This window comes from Branchiostoma floridae, chromosome 17, assembly GCF_000003815.2.
Source record: "Branchiostoma floridae strain S238N-H82 chromosome 17, Bfl_VNyyK, whole genome shotgun sequence".
Lineage (NCBI taxonomy): Eukaryota > Metazoa > Chordata > Leptocardii > Amphioxiformes > Branchiostomatidae > Branchiostoma > Branchiostoma floridae.
In genome coordinates this window covers 7,883,701-7,907,374 of record NC_049995.1, presented here as the reverse complement: position 1 = coordinate 7,907,374, position 23,674 = coordinate 7,883,701, and the positions used below count along the sequence as shown (strand labels likewise).

Here is a 23,674-nt window from a genome sequence, read left to right as displayed (position 1 = left end):
GCCCCCGTCCCTGTTGAGAGAAGGTGGTTGCCCCCTGATGTAAATGACCTCCTTTACTCCTTGATCTTTCAGCCTCAAATAAAACGGTTTACGCACTTATTTCAGAAAATATTCACTACCCCCTTTTTATTGGGGGAAAAGCATATTTCTAATCCTATTGTACTCCTTCAACACTACCTTGGCACTTGGTCGTTCCTTTGGGTCCACTTTTTGACACCGTTGGTGCACTTCGAACAGGTGTGATCTGACAACATCACTTCCACTTACATTGCCTAGTAAGTAGTCAACAACAGGTGGTATTTTCCAAATGTCAGATTTTTCATCACAGGCAGACATTCTTGATCGATTAAATGGCTCATTTTCAGACTGCCAACGCTGTTCAGGTGCATTAAAATTGGCCTTACTCCCACGTATTCTCTTACACTTAAGAAAAAGGTTTTCTTCCGGATTCACTTCTGGAGTATCATCCAAATCGTTTAAGACAAGCCTAAGATCCTCTGTGATAAGAAACTGGTTTAGAAGATGCGGGAGTTGGTTGGAGTCACGCAAGACTCTTGTGCCGACTGGACTATTGTGGAGGAAATGTATTGCCTCTATGTAACTTATAGCCACGTTAAATCTTGTCCGAACATCGTTCGACTTCCTATCTAGGATGACTTTATTGATGTCAGATCCACGTCCGAGTCTGTGATACTGTGTGAGTTGAGTTGTGTTGCACCATCCCACCAGCTGTACCACATGAGAAGACGGCTGCATACTCCGGAGCTCCAAGCAGATCCTAATATAAGATAGTATCAAAGCTGGCCAAGGAGTGTAGCCGGCCAAGGGGGTCAAACGGGCACCGGAGTTTGATACTATACATTACGCACCGTGGATCTGGTTCGAGATTACTCGAGTTGTGGCTCTACTCAAACATGAACCTCTATTTAAGATCCTATATATATCATAGTGTTGTCCAAACCGAAGCTAGGTACCAAACTGTGTGAAGACAAGAAGTTCATTTCCAAGGACAAAACGTCGAAGAATACCGTCGGACTCGAACCCATGACCTCTGGGCCTTGACCCAAACACCCTACCGTTGCGCTATGCGACTGTGTACAAGTTAGGTACGTCTTTAACACGCTACATGAAACAGCGAATAAATCACCTGTCCCACATTCAGGACCTTCCCACGACTTAACTCCGACCACTTCCCAACCAAGGTCGGTGCTGTATCTGTGTCTGCTATGTGGGACTTTTGTCGAAGGCTTTAGTGAAATCAACTATTGCTAGATCCACCTGTCTTTTACCGTTCAGTGTCCCAGCTTTGTCGTGAACTGTTAGAATAAGCCTTGTGTCTGTGGATCGCTTTGCTCTGAAACCATGCTGGAGTCCGTTAGTATATTGTGGCCTTCTATAAGTGTTTTATGATATGGCTATGGATAATGTGTTCGAGTAGTTTAAAGGAAATACAGGTGAGTTAGTTTGGGAGTAACCTGGAATCCATCCTATTCTATTATATTATATTGAATATGATTAAACCTAAGATGAATATGACTTTCCAAGTTTTTATTTTTCAACTTGTAGTCGACTTGCGCACCGGCGACGTTTTCAAGACCAGTATACGTAGACAACCTTGCCGACCAACTCTCAACCACAGATGACCTTGCTCGCGACTAGCTCCCAACCTTGGTCTGGAGAAGGTCAGGAGGCCATAGTCCGCTATGTTTAACTAGGGATTAAGTAACAAAGGACAAATAATATCTTTGGGACATCTTTAGACTCTTAACTCTTAAGTCTATTAACCTCCCCAAAACAGACCAAACATAGAACCCCCTTAAGCTGACAGAACAGTTTGAAATGTAAATTTCTTCCAAGAGCTTTCAACAAGTGTATTAAGAGATTAGTGTCAACGAAGACGTGCCCAGGTATGTTGGTGACAAGTGTATACCTGCAACACACCTGTTGTCAGGTGACAAACGACCCATCTATCAACTGAGGACAGGAATGCAGACAGGTGAAGCAAGGCTGTTTCTTACAAAAGAGTCGTTTTGTTTGCCTTAAACGCTCGTAAGAAAATACAAAGGCAAGAATGGCGACGAATGTTCAGTTGTACCTCTGTCTGTTAGCTTTTGAACTGTAGAAAGCGGCCTAAACTGTTTGCGCATGATTTATCAAATCAGTCAGTTTGTAAGGAGAGAAACAATAAGCCAAGAGAGTCGGAAAATGTGGACGTCCGTACTCCAATGCCTCGATTAAACCCCCGTCACAAATCAACAGCGTTAACTGAGCTCTGTCGACTTGTTGGCGAGATGCAAATGTGAATTTTCGGCCGAAGAACGAACGACGTCCTGGCGATTACTAGGACTTTTGGGTTATTTTAGCAGCTCGTCCCTTGGGATTTAAACATCCATGTGATGTCAGGTGTACCCTAAAAAGACAGAAAAGATAATAACTTAAGTTTCAGGAATGAAACACCCAGCCCAGTCCAACAGTCCAGATTTTCAGCGAAAAATTCGGTCGACGCTCGGGCGATTTTGAAATTAATCGGCGAGCTCTAGACGATCTAAAAATTTGGCCGTCGTTCGCTTCATTTGTGACACAGGCTTTAGCGCTCAGTATGTTTGCATGTGGTTCGGTGTACTGTTTCAGTTGGCCTTGGTTCTATTGTACCACGCATAATGGCATGAAACGCCATTGCAAAAGGATAGAATGCCGAGGCGATGGAGCCATTGAGCTATTTTATTTGTCTAGACTCTTACTTTTGTCCTATTGATTTTAGCTGAGATAGCCTTTAATTCTGTGCATAAGACTGTGATAAGATTGCCTTATTGGAGCTATTGTGCATGATGCATGAAACCAGTACTAGCGCAAGAATACACGGCAACGACAAGACTGAGTATACATCTCTCTCTCTCTCTCTCTCTCTCTCTCTCTCTCTCTCTCTCTCTCTGTATGTATGTAGAGAGAGACATTAATTTTGAGGGCGCCAATCCACAGAAAAAAGTGTATACTATGGTGCAGTTCTTAGTGTGTGTTATTTAACCAGAATATGCAGCATCGTTTGCTCTCCTAAATTCTTAAAGCCTCTAAATTCTTGCCTATAATCCACAAAATTCACTGAGCCGGATGAAATATGTGGTAGTTTTGTAGTAGTTGGACATTGGACGAAACTATTTAGCTTTGTTCTCTTAAATCTTGTCTTAATTTGATCTTAGAAAGCCTTAAAATTCTTGGCTCCAGTCCACGACATTCTTATCACTGAGCCGAAGAAATCATACTGAAGCTCTTGGTGTAACGTTTAACTAAAATATGCAGGAACACACTTGACTGGTACCATGGCCAAGTGGGCAGAGTGTTTGTCTTGCATTCGGCAGGTCGTGAGTTCGATCCCCAACTAAGCCATACAAAAGACTTTAAAAACGGTAAATGCTAATATATATCTCTGCTTAGCACTCATTTTGGGAAAGAGTATGGCACTCGCTTGGGAAAGAGTATGGCAGTTGCAATTGGACACACAGACCACTACCAGTGTACTAGCCATCTGCTGCTAGTCTTTACAAGATTCCCGACTGTCTAAATAGCCAAGTTAGGAATAAAAGCCTAGTGGGATCCTAGGAGTTCATTGGCCTAGGAGTGTTGGCCGGCCTTAGGTCACAAACTGTACTTCTCTGGCGTTTTTAATGTTTATTTCGCCAATTTCTACTATTTTTCCAGCGACATGTGGAGCCTGGTAGAGGCTACTCTGCTGTGGTGATTGCACGAAATTTGTGCGGCCAAGACGGAGATGGTCGCCGTCATATGCACCATAGGAAGGGCGTTGAATTCTAACAATTTTCATTGCACAATAACTAGTAACTAGCACTATACTTACAGAGTTTGTTCCTAAACTTATGACCAAGAGTCGGTTTGAACTTTTCACACGGGCGGAAAGTTGCTGTCTCAGCGCTAATATTGATGATGAAATTATACAAAATCGGCGAAAGTACCACAACAGTGCCGCAATGTACGAACCCCGCAGTGCCGCACCGGTGCCCCAGGCGCAGTGAGATACCACCTTGAGAGTCGGTTTGAACTTTTCACACGGCAGAAAGTTGCTGTCTCAGCGCTAATATTGACCCACCTGCGTCTGGGTGGCGGCGTCCAACCAACTTGTCTGTTGGAGCGTGACCTTCAGCAAATACAAGGTCAGCGTTCTTTATTTGATCCCATCGGGAGAATAGCTTCACAAGTTCTCTCACCGGAGCAAAGGGTAGTACCCACCGGACCTCCCTGTAAAGTTCAGAACGTTTCAGAAATTGGCCCAAAATAGCTGGTTTTAGCTCAACTCTTTTTGTTTATCATAGCCCGTAAACCGCTTCAAGACACAGTAACACACCGGCTGTCTACAGCATGTATACTAGTAAGCTACGTAAGACTGGACAGTAGGGTTTGATCCACTCACATCTTTTCTACAAGATTTTTATCAAGATTTGTAACGTGCTCGAGGTGTGGGTCGCCTCAAACACCGGAACCTCAGACTCTACGTCTCTTCTGATTGGACGTCCCTAACCAAAGCTGGACACTTGTTGTGGCCTCAGTTGAGTGAGTACAAAGGTGTCAGTGCTTACCCAAAGACACAATATTGGGGCCTGCCTGGGACTCAAACCAAAAGACTCTGGTAGACTCAAATTTTCTCCAAGGCAAACTCAGTGCCCTTACCAACCATCCCTAATTTTTGGCCGGTTGCTATTTATAGAAGATTTTCAATTCAACGTAATCGGCAGGGGACTGATATAGAGTAAGCAAAGGCTACTGTAGAAAGTGTATCGAGTGAAACTGTTTTTTTGACTCCAATCACAAAGAAATTTTCTACAAGGCAAGCTCAGTCCCCTTACCAACCATCCCTAATTTGGGGCTGGTTTTTCTGCATAGAAGATTATATCTTAAATCAACGTTATCAGTAGGGGGCTGGTATAGAGTAAGCAGAGGGTAGAAAGTTTATCTTTCGTATAGGCCAGGGTTTCTGATAACAGTCCAACAAATAGGGGTGTACACTTCGGCTTATCAGTAGATAAACTTTGCGTTGGCCCTTCAACTAAGTGGAGTCGCCTGTGGGCAGTTCTTGAACCTCTTGATCCTACTTTTGCAGGGCTTTGAAGGAGGTTGTTTTTGTTACATAACGCCTCAATATATTTAATAATAGCCATTGCCACACACAAACACAAACAAAAACGCGCGAGAATACGTAAACACACACACGTAAACAAACATGCGTGACATACAGACACACACGCACGCACACACATACGCATATACACAAACCGCTGAATGGGCGCGCTTACACACACACACACACACACACACACACACACACTGACACACTGACACACTCACATACGTACACAAAAAATAAGCACACATAATCCACAGAGTGAGTGAGAGAGAGAGAGTGAGAGAGAAAGAGAGAGAGAGAGAGAGAGGTATGGGGGGAGAAAGAGAGGTTACTATATATATGTTACTATAAACGGTTCTTCATTTCAATTGATACTAGGCTCTTTCAACGGAAGCTCCTATTCCAGAACCCTGCCAGTATACCCTTCAAGATTATTCTTGTTTTCTTCTTTTTCTGTGAAAAAAGACATGCCAAGACTATATACTTAGTAATTAGCTAAGATGACTCGTGGCAACAGTAGAGCGTTTGGTACAAGGACACAGTTTTGCCATTCAGCCTTTCTACATACTACCAGTATACCCTTTGTGAGAAAAACTACTGTGCTAAAAGTCAACGGTATGGCTTCTTCAAACACGACTTGACCGTTGTTCTTCTTCGGAATGGAGCCAAGTGATGGACACGGCATTGTTGATACACCTGCGGTTCTTATTGCTTTCTTTCCGCGTGTTTGTCACCAATTTACCAATGTCTAAGCGAAAACTTAGACACTTTTATTAGAGTTTTCATTAACATTTTCCCTGACCTAGTAACGAATGAAGTAGGCCAGTGATAACATGGCACTTGTGTCGGTCAATGGCCGTTGGTGTGACAGTTCATTTGAAATTTTGAATGTTTGGCCGTTTTAAACGTTTAAAACGGCACGTAGACCTTTGACTAGGTCGTCTAAATTTCAAAGTGTTTGTGGCATAGTTTCATCATGAACCCTAGCTTGGAATCCAAAACCTATTATAGCTGTCGGATTTTGTCGTCTTAAGAGAACAAACAGGCTCGGCAGTTATCATAGAATGTAAAGATTCTAAAACCAGGCTAGGTGATCCCAAACAATTTACAGGGAGACTATAAACTATAATAAAAGCTAATTTTGATTATAATGGTTATGTTACGCTGGTTATGTTATGTTAAGTCATGGGGTGTTACGCTAGGTACAACCTAGAGTCACATAAACAATTTGTTCTTAGGAAGCAAGTATAAAACTAAGGATGTGAACTAATCTTGTCCGAGATAATGATGATGATGCACCAAAATGCAGTTACCCAAGCAACTCTATATGATTTGAAAATGGTCAGACGTTTCAGACAACAGCCGCAAGTTGTCTTTCATCAGTCACACTAGTTTTCAAAATCATACCCAGTTGCTTGAGTTACTGCATTATTACCTGGAATCGCCTGGTAGTGATGAAGATGATGATCATGGTGTCTTTTTGTAAGTATTGATGTTTGTGATGATGATAATACCTACTGCATTGATTTGTAACCAACAGAAGACAATACTGTAAATGAAGAAATGTTCGCGGTGGATTAATGTTCGCGGTTTTGGCGGCGGCCGCTTCACCGCGAAATTAAAACCACCGCGAATTTTTTTTTCATAACAGTAAGAGACTACAATGCATGGTGCTACCGCGAAATTGAAACCACCGCGAAAAGTCAATTTTTCCGCTACCGCGAAATTAAATCCCCGCGAACTTAAATGCATTTACAGTACCATTTTAGATCCACCTTAGGAGAGATAGCGTGGTCGTCGGCTACCTATCTATCACAGGTAATGTATTCCCTACACATAATCACATTATTGTCTTAGTTAATGACATAATTATAGTCTTCAGTAACTATAACGCCTTCGTCACTTTTAAAGGCTGTTATCATTGGGAGAGCTGGTAGTTAAAGAGCAGGCTTCTTGGTCCAGGGAGCCGACAAGAAGCCTGCTATGGTGGCTATACGGTGTATCGCCATCGGCAGTGCGTTTTAATTTTTGCATTCATTTTAATATTATTTTTCATCCTCAATTTGGGTGGAGAAAGATTTTTTTCTGGTAGTGGTTGGTAGTGAAATAGGCAGCTTTACTTCTGAGGCTTGTTTTTTTTTTTGCCAAGCACACCACATACCGGACACCCCTACTTTTCTCGATAAGTGTGCTGGGTTTTTTTTATGTGCAGCGGTGGCTGTGGCTTATACCTGAAGCTTCCTTATATACGGGATCGCCAGCTTTATGTCACCATTGTTAATTGTTTATTGTTGATTGACTCCTTTAGTTGTTGACAATCGCATATCATTGCAACAACTACTGTTCCAGGAGCAATACACATAATACTTGGACACATACAGTTTGTAACATACACAACATATAACATGTCAATAAAAAATCCTCAAACAAACGCATGTGCTTTATCAAAATTATCAAGTCCCTTATGTGTCTAAGTACCATCAAAAATTGATGACGAATGCAATCTTTAAATTACAACATGTCAGAGTGGGATCAAACCTGGTATCGAGTTCTTGTGCACATGTATAGACACGCCACCAATTAATTTTCAGGGCGGTCCCTAAGTAATCGGATGACACCCAGGCTAAAGGTGGGGTCACACCTGCGTATATATTTAAGTCCGTATGAGGCGCGCATGGGAGTATTTGCCTCCACCAGGCTCCACAGGTCGTTGGAAAAATATTAGAAATTGGACAAACGTAAACAGGTAACATGTCAGACGAGTTAGCTGGGTCGCTATCCATACTTCTCGGTCAGCTAACTCATCTGGCATGTTATGTATCTACATTTGTCCAATTTGTACTATTTTCCCGCGACCTGTGGAGCCTGGTAAAGACTAAGAGCGTTATACGCACCTCAAACGGACTTGAATATATACTAGTACGCATGTGTGACCCCACCTTTAGGGATTGACATTTTGTACTGCAAAGCTACAATTATACTGGGAGCGGGTGTGTTTCAACCATTACAACAGACTTGCTCAGTGACATTCCGATCTTCTCATGGCATACAAAATAGGCCCGGTTAGGGGTCATCTTCAACATTACACAAGTGTCTTAGTAAAGTTGAACGACCTGCAACGACCTCCACTCCCCTTTGCTCGTCTTATATTTGCGAAATGCTTCCCCGTGTCTTATCAGGCTCCAATGATAAGAAAGGCAATAAAAAAAGATAACCCAAATTGTGCACGTGTGTCGGTATTTTCATGACACCATCGAACAATGTGCCCATCAATCATATCTTCTCCATTCTGTACTCTTTGCCGAGTTTGGAAGGGGGGATTCTTAGTGCTAATGTATGGGAGTATTGGCGCCGTACATTTTGACCAAAAAGGGACTTAGAAAGCTTGTAAAGCACGGAAACTTCGCACACATCAATGGGACACCTTCTTGAACATATTTGTCGTGGTAGGGTCAGGCGCCGTTGCGCGACGCTTGATATTTTTGTGGATATAGTGGGCATTCGCTAAAGACTTTTTGCTAGGCATTCGCTAAAAAGACCATCGAAAATCGTCAACTTTGATTTATGTCACTTCGGATCAATCATGCGGATTGACTTGTAACTCAGGATTAATGCATGGGAGCACAACGTGGACATATTCCAAGTAAAAAAAAACGAGATTCGTGTTGCGCGTACTTCTCCAGAGTGGGCGTTTGTGGGCATTCGCCGCAAAAAGACTATGCGGTCGGGAAGCAGTTCTAAAGTTAAAAGCCCCGTGGCTCGTTAGAACCACATAGTCACATACATGGCATACAAAACAGGCCCGGTTAGGGGTCATCTTCAACATTACATTGCTAAAATGGTAAGCGTTTTAGTAAAGTTGAACGACCTGAAACGACCTCCACTGCCTTCTGATCGTCTAATATTTGCGAAATTCCTTCACGTGTCTTATCACACTAAGAAAGGCAATAAAAAAAGATAACCCAACGTGTGACGGTATTTTTCATGACACTTTAGAACAACTTGCCCATCAATTATATCTTCTCCATTCCGTACTCTTTGCCGAGTTTGAATGCAGACCTAACCGGTTTAAAGGCCCCCATGGCGCCGGTAGAACCACAGAGTGACATACCGATGTCACGTTAGCACACCTGCGGTTTTGTATTGCGGGCGGGCACAAATATTTGCCCCTGCGGTCGTGGACTACGCATATATTACCTAGGCACTCGGTAAACGCTTACCAAGTGGGACACCATCTATTATAAAGTCACGAATATCATCTCGCGAGGACAATAAAAGTAAGAACAACTTGGTCTCTACCAAACTTCACAGGTGGCTAGAAAAGTAATAGAAATAGTAGTATAAAGTTTTTCTAACAACAAGCATTGCACACTGTTTTGTTTCAATATTGCAAAAACTTAAGTCTACATGTACTGTTACAGTGTATTTTGTGCAATTATTCGGCTGGTGCAATAATGCGAAGTTATCCAGCTAGTTTGTGATTTTGGGAATCAGTGGAATTAACAGAAGTGTGCGTTAATCCGTTGTGCAACTTGAGTGCAGTACCACATTGTCAAGTAAACGAAAATTCATGTATGCCAGCGGTGTTGTCCGACTAAAATATTACAGGGTTGCAATCCCCTATGGCGGACTAACTTTCTTGGCATATCACTCATCTAATTGGCCAATTTCTACTATTTCTCCGCAACCAATGTAGTCTGGTAGAGACTAACTACGAGTGTCGAGAAGAAAAAGATGATTTCAAAGATAAAATTATTCACGTTTTGGAAATCTGTGCATCTTTTATCTCTTCTAGATCTACTTAATCAATCACGTTAACACTTACACTCACTTTCTATATCCCATGGGAGAGAAAGCTTTAGGGTATGGTACGCTGTACAAAACAACAACAACAAAAAAAAACAAATATATAAACAGCTATTGTACCTTTTTATCATTTGCAAAAGCTGGCAGTGTAATGTTTTGTTTCCTTATTAAGTGGACCACCATAATTCAGAAACATTCCTCCTTTATAGTTCTTTTAATACCTTTTGCGGAAATGGACGCTTGAAAAACGGCACGACTTTGCCTTGTCGTATCTGCTTGGAGATAAGCTAAAACCACATGTCAACATATTTCGGCTCGCCTGACACTGACGATCTAGATATGACGCAATCCTCAAGCAGATGTTTGGATGGATATCGCGACGTTTTCAAACTAACGGTACCGTTTGTCTGTGTCACAAAAAGGAAGATGGAACCCGAAAACGTTTAATAGCCTTTACCAGGCCTTCCAGATGGGGGTAAGCATCGAAGGACTGGGCAGAAACAATAAAATGGGGAATACAGTCAAACCTGCCCGAGCGACCACCTCTTCTCAGCGACCACCTGGCCATTTCGACCGCTTTTTCTAGGTCCCGATTTATTTTCCCATTGACGTAAGCATTAAGCGACCTTTTCTCAACGACCACCTGGCCAACGCGACCGCGACCGGCCCAAATTGGGACCCATAACGACCGCATCATTTTCAAAATTGAGGTTTTCATCGATTTTTGATGATAAATAGCGCGATTTTGTGCCGAAATCGGCCAGTTTGCGTCGGATTTTGGGGTTGAATTTACAGTTTACAGTGTGCGTGTTGTATTTGACATTAAAGACATCGCTTCTTTGCGTGCGTGCAGTGTGCTTGCTATTTGCCATTAAGCACAACGGAAACCATTTATACTTTGCATCGGGCATGTTTTGAGTCAATACTCTTCTCAGCGACCACCTGTCCAAATCGACCGTTTTTTTCCGGTCCCCCGGGTGGTCGTCTTGGGCAGGTTTGACTGTAGTTGGCCCGGGAAGTCAGTCCACATAGTAGGGTAACATTTTCACCGGAAATAAATGTTACTTTTGGCTGGCCAAAATTGCCTGGCAAATAACTTTATTCTCCCAATAACCAGTACAGTTATTTCAATTTCTGTTGGAGACTACAAAAAACGTCACATACTCTTTCCCAACATCTGCTTGGAGATTACGTCACATGATGAGATAACAGGTAGTTTCTACTCACAGAAAAATGCCCTCTCCTCTTTTTCTGTTCCTCCTTTTTATGTGGTTTTACCTGTACTTCCTGAATCTTGCTTCGTCATTTTATCTATTTCAAGTCACGCATATGTATTTCCATCACAATTTTCTGAAGCGTAGGGGATTTCTCCACGTGCGTTTAAATTAAAAGAGACCACACCTCAGCATCCCTTGACAACCCACCTGGAAACTTGATCCCTAGACAGAAGTGTCACGCGCGGAACCTTAATTACCCGTGAAGCGATCTGCCACACCTCACAAAAGACCCAAACTGGCTCGAGCCGGTTCCCGACACCGGATCAGACCAGTTTTCCCCTCACAGACAGAGCTACATCATTGTGAGCCAATCAGAGCACGGGATTCCTCATGACGTCACGCCAGTCGATGCTCTCCTCGCTTTCCCACAATATCGTCTGCACGGACTGGAAGGGACCTGCACCGGCCGGCTGCTGCGAGCCGCTTGCCGTTACCGGCGCAGACCGGTTCCCAAACCCCGAGGTAGGAAACCGGCGCGTACCGGTCATTTTTCAATTGTCTTGACCAATAGACACCCATTCTGTGTTTCTAGAACACTTGTCTCTGTTTTTGGAGTACGTTAGAAATTTTTTTTTCTAATCAGAAAGCTTCGTCTGTCAAAAGCTCCTTGGTCTGTTTTGTTGTGGCCGGGCTGAGTGTTCGGTGGTTGCGTCAGCCTTTCAGCCGGCAAGGGATCGTTCATTGTGCAAAACGGGAACTTGTGTCCTTTTTGAGCATCAACGTTGCTTTTCAATCCAGCAAAAAGTGTATAACGTGGTTACATATTGATGCTATAGTATAATTTTATACTTAAGATATTCTCCTAGGTTTCATGTACAAAACGTTTACACAAAGCATACGGCGTGGATAGGGCTTGGCTGTGCATCCGCCCTGCGCTAAAAGTGGTATGGCCCTCCCAGAGGATCCCTTTCCCGTCCTTTGTTTACATCCGACACGGCAGCTGGCTGTACAAAACACTGCCCTAAAATGTAGCCATGTCAGCTGTATGGCTTCCCCCTGTGTGGGATTTAACAACAAACCCTACCTTTCCTTTTGCCTGAGGACGGGGAGCTTTTAGCCAGCTCTGTAACTATCGCTGTTTTGTATTTGTACAAGCAGAAATGGACGCTCATAACGACAGTGTACTAATAGCTTTCACTGACTTGAAGACCGGCCAGTGAAACAAAGATACTTAACGCCTGCTTGGAGATTACCATAACTATTACGAAACTGCGCACCGCAAATCTGACCGATTTAAATCACCGCAAGCTAACCGTCAATACAACCTCCTTGGTTGAATCGTGTTTATGCAAAAATTGGAGATATTCTAGCGACGATCTTCATTAGTTCATAGAAGAGCGATTCGTGATTTTAAATTTTAAGAGTCGTGTATTTTTCTCCGCCCGCAAAGTACTTTGTGGATTGAAAAAAAGAAACTAAAAAAAAAGGAAACTGATCGAGAAAGCTGGTCATGACTACATATGAGCTATCAAATTTGCATTTATAGTACTTCGGTATGCTAATATGATGATGATTTTTGCTACACCGATTTCGACCGCTTCGACCTTAGTTAGGATAGGAAGGAAAAATTTAACCTCATTTCGGAACATCTAATATGTGTAACTACAGTACTTCTTCACACATTTCTCGGAAAATTTAAGATTTGCTTTTTCCTGTGTATATTCATTCCGAAACAGTGTTGCTATGCTGTGCACCTTTTTTCGGCAGTAGGGATAGAGCATTAGCTATTCAGGCAGGTGGTCGGTAGCTGGGGGACTAACCAAAAACAATCAAGGGGGGGGGGGGGTGATGTGTCACAGCCATTGTCATGAGTTACACCCACATTGTAGATGATATACTGTAAGATAGAAGGAGGGAGAAATAGGCGAAAGAGAAAAAGGGATGCCCCAGAACATGGGACCAGTGATTTGGGATATTCCTTTCCCACACAAAACAAAAGTAAATACAGACCATGTCGTCTGCAGAGGATTTGATAGTACTTAGGTAAGGGCATACAGGTCAGCGTTCAGCAAACAGGTGATATCTGTTATGTCAACAGGGCTGAAATACTGCTGACCCGAAACTCTGAGGCGGAACCGTTCAATGTACCCATACAGATGACTGGATATCCATACTGTTTTAGTGTGCGCTCAGTCATTGGCGCGGAACTTTAAATAGCGAGCCACAAAGAACGAAGCACGACGCTTTTCCGTCAGCTTATAGTCCTTGCTTGTAGTGCAGTGTGGTTTCGCTACAACTCGCGTTTTTAGTACCATGCCAACCCTACTATACTCCTATACTATAACCTCTCGATAAGTGCATTGGTACATTTTTTTACGTGCAAAGATTTGACGCTATTATCTTGCCTTGGCTACCTCACACATAGGGCCCCCTTTTTTACGCCCCCTTCGAAAAGACGCTGCGAGCATTACGACTCTTTCGCACTTCGTGTCCATACGCATTACAATTGACTGTATGCCAACTCGTAGATTTGGAAATTAGGTTTGGTGACAGTTCCTCGGGCGTTTTTGACAGCTCGATTTTACTGTGCCATTTAAAAATTACGACGGTTAAATAACTTCTAAAGCCAACCATGTTTACTGTAGCCTAAACTGTTGTAGAGTCGCGCATGCGCATTCCTGAGCCAAAAACCAAACGTCGTCTGAAAACGACATGACTGACTGAAGTTGCGTGACCCTGTCGCCAACATCTGGTCGTCTTTTAAAAATAGCGTGCCGATAGGTTTGGAATGAAGAGGCTTGCCACAATGACACTCAGTAGTTACCCTTATTCAACCTTGGCCGCTTGCCCATCAATTTCACTCCAAGCAGATGTCGGGTTAAAACCGGCTGCTTTTTTTTTCAGACATGCAAATGACTTTATAAGACCATATAAAATGATTGCAAATACACAGAAAACTTGACGATTTTCCAACTCCAACATCTGCTTGGAGATGTCCCCAAAGTTGCTCTCCAAGCAGATATTGGAGGGTATCTGACACGCACATATACCCGTCAGAAGAATGTAACGATTTCCCCCGCCAACCTCAGCTTGGCGAGGGCCCAGCTGAAGTACTTCTCGGAAAAGGTGTGAGTCCGTGTGACAACTGTGAGTCACCATTAGCGAAAAAGGGAGGTCCAGAATATTTTCAGCTGAAAAAACTTTATATATCATATAGACACACAAACACACACATAGATTTTATGTATACATATAGTTTTTGTCTTTGTATTTTCTTTGAATCCTGGAAACTCCCAAATTTTGAAAATGGACTGACCCAAAGCTAAGTGTATGTCCTCAGGGCTAATCCTTGATCCCCTACTACTGGAGCTAGATAAATAAACAAAACAACTTTTAATCCTAAAGCTAACACTATTATCAGTGTATCAGACATTGTTTTCCTGTCCCTGTCTGCTATTTACGTCACGCAAGCTAGCCGAGGCGAGCTCCAAGCAGATACAAAATGGTGATAAGCTAAACCCCATCTTCAATCAAACGTACAGTTTTAGCCTGTCTTTCTATGTATTTGAAGTGATCTATCTTTTGTCAGCGGTACACTCTTTTTAGAATTGAAGATAGATGTTTGTGTCACAACTTTTCTGGTAACTTTTAAATGAGATTGGCGGTCGATTTTTACGAGGTAGTCTCTGCCCATCGCTCGTTTTACTGGCGGCTTTCCCGCCACAACGGCGCCGTTGAAATGATACAGTCCGCTGTCCTTCATACACAGTGTCGCCAGGGACTTAAAATATGGATATGTGTAATTATCAAACAGATCGTCGTATGCCAAAATCGTTATAAATGCCAGAAAGTGCCAATAGATCATTGCATAGTACAGCCCCTTGAGTTTACAGGATTAAAAAAAATCGTGGTATTCAAAAATTACGTACTTTGACGTCAATTGGATCTTGTTAAGGCGGTCAAAACATTCTCACATAATTTGCGACGGTCAAAACATCTTTACAAGAATCCGTGAAGCCTCCCATACAAGTGTTAAGGACGAACGATCATACTCATAATGCAGATAGACAAACCTTCCATCGTAAACCTCACCTGTCATTATATCTCTACTATAAAGGAAAAGCTAGAAGTTAGTTTTTGATAAATTTTGTTTCCGTCATCAGTGTCAAGAACAGATAAATAAACTGTATCTGTTCAACATGTCTTTTTTTTTACCTGTACTTAGCCCAGTGTGACAAAAATGTGCACTAAAGGTATTCATTCAAACATTATTCACTAGCCTCATTGGCAGGCTGTACGAGTCGGGCGTTCTGGAACTTATGATATTTTTTTCTGATGGTGTTTTAGTTTTAGTGTCCTCATTTTTTGTAGCTTCTTGTACGAGGCGCGGTCACAAGAAAGAGAAGACCCAGCTTAAAAGATACTGACTCGTAGCGCCCACCAATGTCCAAGGAGACTAGTTAGTAACTAATTGCATGCTAAATTGCTGAATACACTTTTCGCTTTAGGATATAACATTGTGTTTCTCCACCCGTCCATGTGTTTGTGGTGCGGGGTGGAGGTATTTAGAGACCTGATGATAGACATGGGCCTGTTTACCTTACGGTGATACAAATAGCCTTCCGCGGGAGTTTCTGTCAAGACAAGTTGACCTAAGTCAGGGCATGACCTACAGAAAAATGGAAATCAGCACACACAGTCAAACCTGTAGAAGTGACCACCTCTGCATAAAGACGACCCGGTCAATGTGTCCCTTACATACCCTTTACTATTGACACAAGCAAGCATGTTAAATCTTGCACATAGAACCAGAATGTTTTGCCAGAGGGATCAGAGAAGCCATCTACATCAGGGCTTTACCACTATCCCTCACCAAGACGGGGGCGCTATAGTCTTTCTACAACTCATGACCCACCACTCACCGAGTCACGTGTTCTATCTGCAAGACGTGACGTCACACAAGCAGTGGGTTTTTTTGTTTTTTTTTTACAAATACTGGGTTTGGACATACAAAAAGTTGGTCTAGTTTTCGTGTTGCAAGTCAACTTTCATCCAAAACTTTAAGAAAAGCCATAGCGATGGGGAAAAGGCCTGTCAAGTAACGTTTTCCTTATCCATACTTTTTTTGTAACACTGGCCAATATACTGCATATTTCGTCAGCAGAGAATGTTCATAAGTAAAACAAGAGTTGAAAGCAGTGGCCTAAGGGCTCAATTTCTAAATTTGAAAATTGAGAAAGAGAACAATTTGGTGTCAAAAGAGTCCTATCTAAATTCAAAATCAACCTAACAGCCTCTTGCTTCTGACATTTTAACCGCCTATTACAAGCCGTCGTTTGCACCTTTTGCTCACGGAATGGCCCACAAGTTGATTGACGTGATTACCTAGATGGCCTCGGCGGCAATACACATCAATCACGCGAGATTTTACGAGACTTTTGTAAATAAGAGATATCGACCGATAGAAGGTCAAACGTTCAGCAAGAGCAAAAGAGATGTTCATTCAGGAATCTCTTTCATGGTGGTCATTTTCCGCTATGTCTCTGAAATTTAAATTAAAGTTTAGAGTTTGCCACCTAATTTAAAGCGACAATGCGCAAAGGGCATACTGTGTACTCTAGGGATGATGGTTTGGTCATGGTCATAGACATAGGATAACCGTGCTTCCATTCCCCGCTGCGAGCCCGTTAATTAATTAACAAGACAACCATTGGTACACTCCATAGCAAAATGATTCTTTGGGAAATGAGTGAATCTAGCATGAGTGCCTTCCGATTACAACGGTCGGGGCTCCGTACCTCACTGCACCCAATCAGATGGCACCCAGGCTAGACGCGATTATCATATTTTGCTCATCAAAATACTCTTTCAACAATACAATATAAAGCATGTATGTTTTCTACTCCTTTGACAAATGACAAAAACATATGCCTTGGGATCGCATGGGGCTTTCTATTATTTTGTGTTTGAAGCATGTACAGTCATAAGGAAATTGTAATAAGCACAGCGGGGGTGGCTAGCTGTATAATAGGGCCTGTCTAAAACAAGTGACGAGCAATGGGACAACAAAGACAAAGACGCTGACATAGACATATTTTTTGCTTTGTCGGCGGAACTGAGGAGAATTTGATATCTTATGCAATAGTCTTGCGTCTGGCTTCACGGGAAATCCCTTTCTTTGTACTCTTTGTTTTGCCAAGGACGTAATATTCTATACAACGTCCTTGGTTTAACTTGACTCACCGTCGTAACTCCTTTGTTCTTGTGACAGAACTTTGATTATTGCTTGTTTGTCGCCAAAACATTTAAACAAAGGATTTCCGTTGGATTTCCCATACCTTCAACGGTGATTAGAGGGTCAGACAATTAGCAAGGTACGACAGTCGGGCGCCGTTAGATCACACTGACTTTTATCGATGACACCCTCTAGAGACTCCAACACTAATGCGCGAGGGCAAAAAAATTATTATGCAGCAAAAGTAAATGCTGCTAAACCACAGGGCTAAATCTCCAGTCCATTCTTTCCCAGGCTTGGTCTGTCTTATAAATGTTCACCTCTAGTAAGACCGTAAGAGACAATCGTTGCTATTTCAATAATGTTAAAACAGTTTTTATTGCCACTATTGTTAAAAGAGCACTGTGGTACCTTGTGGAGAGCAGATCCTCTGGCAAGCAAGCATAAAATCCTGATTGACTAGGGATACAATTGGGTCACATGTGGCTACATTTTGTTTTTCCGCGCTGATGTCCAGCCACAACATTAAGTCCGTGTGGCCCTAGATGCCAAAGTTCGTTCTACATCTAGGCATAAGTCTTTTCCGGCTATCATGCGACAAAAATAAGCCAAGGGCTTTACATGGCTTACATGGTACCCTTAATCAAATGATAAGATTGTATATCTCGGTGATAAAAGCGGCGATAAGATATAACGTTAGGTAAATGAAACCTGTCATTATCGTGGGATCGTAATCCCTCGTGGTTAACATGGAACGTAATGAGGACACTGCGGTTGGGTAATTGGGATTTTATATGACATGTTATCCATCTAATTGTGATATGCATGTAGGGCACAGGACACCGATGGTGATCTGCTTTGGCGATAATGTAAATATAGCCAAATTCAGGATGTCTAGGTCATAACAACGTAAGATTATGTGTCTGTATAGGCCTTTAACAGTCCTTGAACAGACCAAAATCTTTTTTCACCAAATCTGAAAGTCTACACCATACTCTGTCTCTTCAGTATAACATTTTCGCTTGCATTTGGCAAAAAAGGGGTTATACAAAATAGTAATTAAAAACAATATCATGGCAAGGGTTTATTACTGACCTTTGCTGCCCTGTAACTGAACTTGCTTCAGAGCGTATGAAAATTGATAGGTCATATGATTTCATGCTATGTGGTAGGAAAGTGTTTTTTCTATGCTCTTTTTTCTATTCTGTTGATGGCACATCTCCGTTAGCAAAACCATCGATCAGAAAAAACCAAGGAGGTTAAAATACATTAAACCTCCTTAGAAAAAAACGTATTACCGTAGTGGAACATGTTGACAAGAGCTTTGCTACCCTACATGTAACTAACGGCTACCCAACTGTGTGTCAGTGCACCTCATTTTCTTTCAGATTTCTCGTAACGGATACGTGTAATTATCTTGCGCTTGAATAGGCGATTCTCCGCACTCCCCTGATCTAAATCATCTAAATACCCCATGGCATTTTGAAAGCATCAAAAGCATTGAAATCAGCCGTGATCACCGTTGTAACCCCCTGAGCCGCACATCCTCGAATTATCGTTTGGCTATCCCGTCATGCCTTGTCTGTTGCTAGGCAGATTTTCCATCTGTAGTAGGTCGATACTTACATGTTGTGTATAGGACGTGCTGCCTATTTCCACTCTACGAGGTAGCCAGTCTTTTGCAGGCTTTACATGATATGATGCCGTCTTAAAGTAGGCCTTCTAGTGCGACAAAAACGATCTTCCTAGCATAAAAATCTGGTCCATACGTTTAAAAAACGCGAATCAGCGCTTCCTGCAAAAATAAACACGAACTCTCCTAGCACAAGGCCTGTAAAGAAAGGTACTAGTAGTATGTAATACTATGTATGGTAGAACCCACGATGTAAAAAAAGAACGGGAATGAAAAAAAAGCGTTAGTTGCCTGTAGTCACGATAAACTTAGTTAGATCTCTATTGCATATCTCTCTCCAAGAAGATTGCTCCAGTGTCACTGACGAAAGACACCGGATGGTTATCTGAAACGTCTGACCGTTTCCAAAACCATAACTGGTTAAGTTGCTTGAGTAATTTTTAGCGTATCTTATTACCTAAATGTCATCGACGTGTTAGTCGCTCGTCTTACAAAATTGAAAATGGATAAACACTAATTACTAGATACTAGTAATTATCTTACGCATGGTTATACACGTGACGGTCTTATTTAGGTCATTCTTGTAATTACCATGAAGGAGTCGCGTGGCTCACGTGTGCTTCAGCGTGATGGGAATATAGATAAGATACCCATAAAAAAGGACAAGATACCCATCAAAAACACATGATAGGCGGGCTTTGTTTGGCTTCAAAAGGCAATAAAGAGACTCAGTTTGCTCTGCTGCCGTCCCAGTCTACCGTGCCATAGCCGGGCTTTCGTCGGGGTAGGAGAAGCTTTCCGCCGCCAGGGTAATCTGTAGAACACGGTGGCACGGTAGGAGTTTATGTAGTCAATTATGATTTTATAGTCGTGGCCAAAATGAACTTCTACAATGCAAAACAGCCAACGTGTGCAAGAAACTCAAGCTGGATGGCAGGTTATTCTGTGGGTTATCTATTTGTCTGATTGTTTGTTTGTTTGTTTATTTGCTGGCCGACTTTTATTGCTGTGGGTATGAAGTTGGAAAAAAACTGGCTATTGAAATTTTTTTTAAATTTATTTCCATAGGTAAAAATTGCTTATGATGTTTTGTTTTAAACAATTTGAGTCTAGTTTTCCAGCTATCCAAATGCCAAAACGTGCCAATTAAGCTATCTTGGGGCCTTTTTCTGTCTTATTATGGCTCATAAAACAATTTTGCTGGGCCAGGGGCCGGCGGTCAAGGGACTCAGTTTAAAAAGAAATGGCAAGCAAAAGGGCCTTATGAGCCCCCAAAAAAGGATGGAATAAAGGCCTCAGACTCAGTGATCCTGCTATGGAGGCTACGATTATTAAAGTTGTTTTGCAGGGTTGTTTGTGTACTTGTGGACTGAGTCATTTGTGTCCGCCTGTCATCAGATGTCCATACTGACATGTTTTTGGTGTCAAGTTTCCATCTTTAATCGCAGACGCCGCATGGTTTTAGTACAGATATGTCAGCTATCCCATATACAGGTTTGGCTCAGCGATGGTGTGTAGTTGTTTTGTAATCTTCAAGCAGATGTAAAGAGGCAGAATCGTTTCCCAAGACAAGCTTCCTAAGAATTATTAAAGTCGGCTGATTCCCGGAGCCACTGGGGGTTTCGGAACCTGTGGTGTCTTGGTGATGTAATGGTTAGGAGATTTGTCCCACAAACCAGAGGCTTTGGGTTAATGCCACCATTGCTGTGCTCTTAGGAAAGGCACTTAACACGACTTTCCCCACTCCACCCAGGTGCAAAAATGGGTACCTGACTTCAGTTGGGGAGGTGCATGTAAAAGGTTGAGGAAGGAGAAGGATAGGCTCAGCCTTCCAATACCGTGTCCTAGACACAGTGGGTAACAACCCACTACCCCTACGGCCTCAAAAAGGCTATATGATCTTTACCTTTTTTTACACCTGATTGTTAGTTGATACCGCTGACTGTCTTTGATCGCTTATTATTGTGCCAACATCGGCCTGTCCTACAAGCGTGTTGGGGCCTTAAATTCCTGAGCAATGGACCCTGTCTCACCTAAGGCTCATCATGTCTTTGTGTTTGGGTTAGTTTCTCATGACCCTTTGGCCTACTTCAAAAAGGCTTTTGAGGACAGCAGTTCACCAAATGAGCCTCCTCGATCATTCCTATCACCTTATGGAGATACACTCCAAAAATGTTTTGTTTTGACGTCTTTTATGTGTCATGTTGGTCTGTTTTGTCATCTTTTCTCAACGCAGAGGTTATTCAATATCTAAGGCAATATATGCCAGAAGAGATTGCGATAAAACGGCCTATAAAACGTATGAAAAGACGTCCAAGCGAGCCTTTGACTTTGACTTTGACTTTATTCAGATCCAGCCTAACCTCTGATACGCCATTTAGTATATATAGTGGGAAAAGAGAATAACGCTATCTTTCTCAAACAATGCACGCCAATATCTGCCCACAGAAGCTAACCTTGATCGGTTAAAACGAAACTGCAATAACCTCTCTCAATGGCCTAATGATTTTCAGTAACGTCTTCTTTTGAACCCTCCAGATATGAGCATATCTTTATTAATTTTGTTACACTGGTGGCAGCGGTGGTAATCTCCAAGCAGATGTAAGGATATGGTTCACTCTCATTGTTGCGTGTTTTTGCGACACTAGGAATGTCTTCAAAATACACGTAAAACGTTAACACCGAGGCTAAGCCGTATCCTTTCATCTGCTTGGAGAATAAGCGGCGGGATAGCAACCGGGTATATGTTATACGTCCGTGTCTTACCACGCCTATGGATAAGCTATACGCTTACGCTTGTTCGACATTGTTCGGAAACAAAAGAGTACCAAGCAGAAGGTAACGCATCCAGAAACCTTTAGTATTCACATCCGGGGATTTATTAGGGACCTCCCTGCTTGTACAATTGTATTTGTCGTGACCTCAAAAGAGGTCAGGTGGACGCCATTTTGAATAAAAGGGGTGCGTCAGGTATCAGGTTCCAACAGGTGATCGGTTTTGTTTGCACGTGGAACACCTGAAACCCTTGGTCAAACATCCCTCTATTATCAAGCCCCTCCCCTAAAATCTGTACACCTACGCCTTTTGGAGTTCTCTTCTAGATAGACTTTTTAGACAATTAGTTGATGATGCAGTGAGAACGTAAGACTAGAAGCCGCCGGTCCAGGGTCGACCTCAGTATATTGTTTGAACATTGAAATTTGAATTCTATGACGTACGTTAGGTCATGAAACGACAAAAAGTGTGACTTAAACATCTAAGTGGTCTTTGCAAATCGTTGACCCTTGCTTTCCTTGATTTGCGAGTGAAAATAGGAAGGCAGTGTAGTGACGGCACTCACTCGGTTACTATGGTTATGCCTGGTGGTCGTGTGATACCGCCAGGCATACTTGGCTTCAAGTCCAAATCTTTTTCGTTCTTACAGTGAAACGCGTCCATATGCTGACTGGGGTGCAAGTCGACATCTATCGTGAGCTATTTCATTCATCGTACTAGTTTGGGATTCTAAACAGGTTTAGGTGCCTTTTGGAAATGTGTAATAGAGACTGCCGCAGTGTACATGGTCTCTAGCTTCTGTGTAGAAATGCAATGTTTGTTTTTGTGACTGCGTTATGTACGTATGTCTCTGTTTGTGCGTGTGGTGTATGTATAGCCTAAGTACCATCCTCCGTAGTGACCGCTGACAAGAGAAAGTATTGAGCCAGCGGTCACTACGGAGGTGTGTATGTGTGTGCAGCAATTGCCAAGGCATGAAGGGCTAAACGACAAAATACTATATACCACTCGAATCCTAGAGTTAAAGATGTTCCCTTTAAACCATCATAACCACTTGGCAACCGACCTCCAAGGGTGTAGTCTTGCCAATGAGTCCATATGTCGAGCTTGTGAGAAGCTACTTTTAGACGCCCGTTGGGCACTTGAGCCGTGACTTCCTATCCGCGTAAAGCTTTGAACGCGTACCAAGCACGGACATAGAGTGTACGTTGCTGTCAGATGCTATGTTATTGGTATCCAATCAGATATTGAGAGGTGTAGTAACTTGGTTTTCTGGGATGGTTATGGTTGTCAGTCATGAAAACTCTACAGTGTTTATTTTATTCGCATTCATTTTTTGAGCATGGGACAAGAAGCTCACAATGAGCTTATGAAGGTCTTCTGCTCTGGATATTACATACAGTGACATCAAACGTAACAAAACAAAATTGTGTTATGAGCTTCCCCTCTGGCATCTGCTTGAAAAAATAAAAATCTCTCCTGATTGGGTCAGATTTGATTGATTCCATTGCCCCGCACACCCGTCAAAACGTAGAAATTTGAAACACCAAAATGCAAGTTATCGACGCAGGTGCAGCCTTTCCCTCATTGGTCAAACTGATAACTACCAATCTGTCATTGGTTGAAGTGCTAATTGTAATGGACAGTCACGATCGGTCTATTGAAACGCAACCTGTTTCCGCCATCTTGTCCTATTGCGTAACGCCAAGGTTGAAATGTCCTTGCATTGGTAGTTCAGTTGGCGTTATGCCTGGATTTTTAGAAGGCGACACACAGTCTGTCAGTCTTGTCCTTACAACTAGTTTTTATTGGCAAGGAAGTGTGAATAAAGGGTTATGTCCTTCACACATGGAGTTTACACATTAAGGACGGGC

At 42.4% G+C, this 23,674-nt stretch overlaps 1 protein-coding gene across 2 annotated transcripts in view; it reads left to right on the top strand.

The window, feature by feature from the left end:
* The first annotated feature begins 11,508 nt into the window (after positions 1–11,508).
* Positions 11,509–23,674, top strand: part of LOC118404241 (large neutral amino acids transporter small subunit 4-like) — a 32,493-nt gene continuing 20,327 nt past the window's right edge. Inside the window, exon 1 of one of the 2 annotated variants that reach the window (XM_035803282.1) lies at positions 11,509–11,679. Coding sequence is in view for 1 of the 2 variants with exons in the window: in XM_035803280.1 (XP_035659173.1) it covers positions 22,464–22,494 (31 nt within the window). In the remaining variant the exon portion in view is untranslated. Of the gene's footprint in view, positions 11,680–22,448; positions 22,495–23,674 lie in introns of those variants that run through there. The other variant, XM_035803280.1, reaches the window with a different exon arrangement.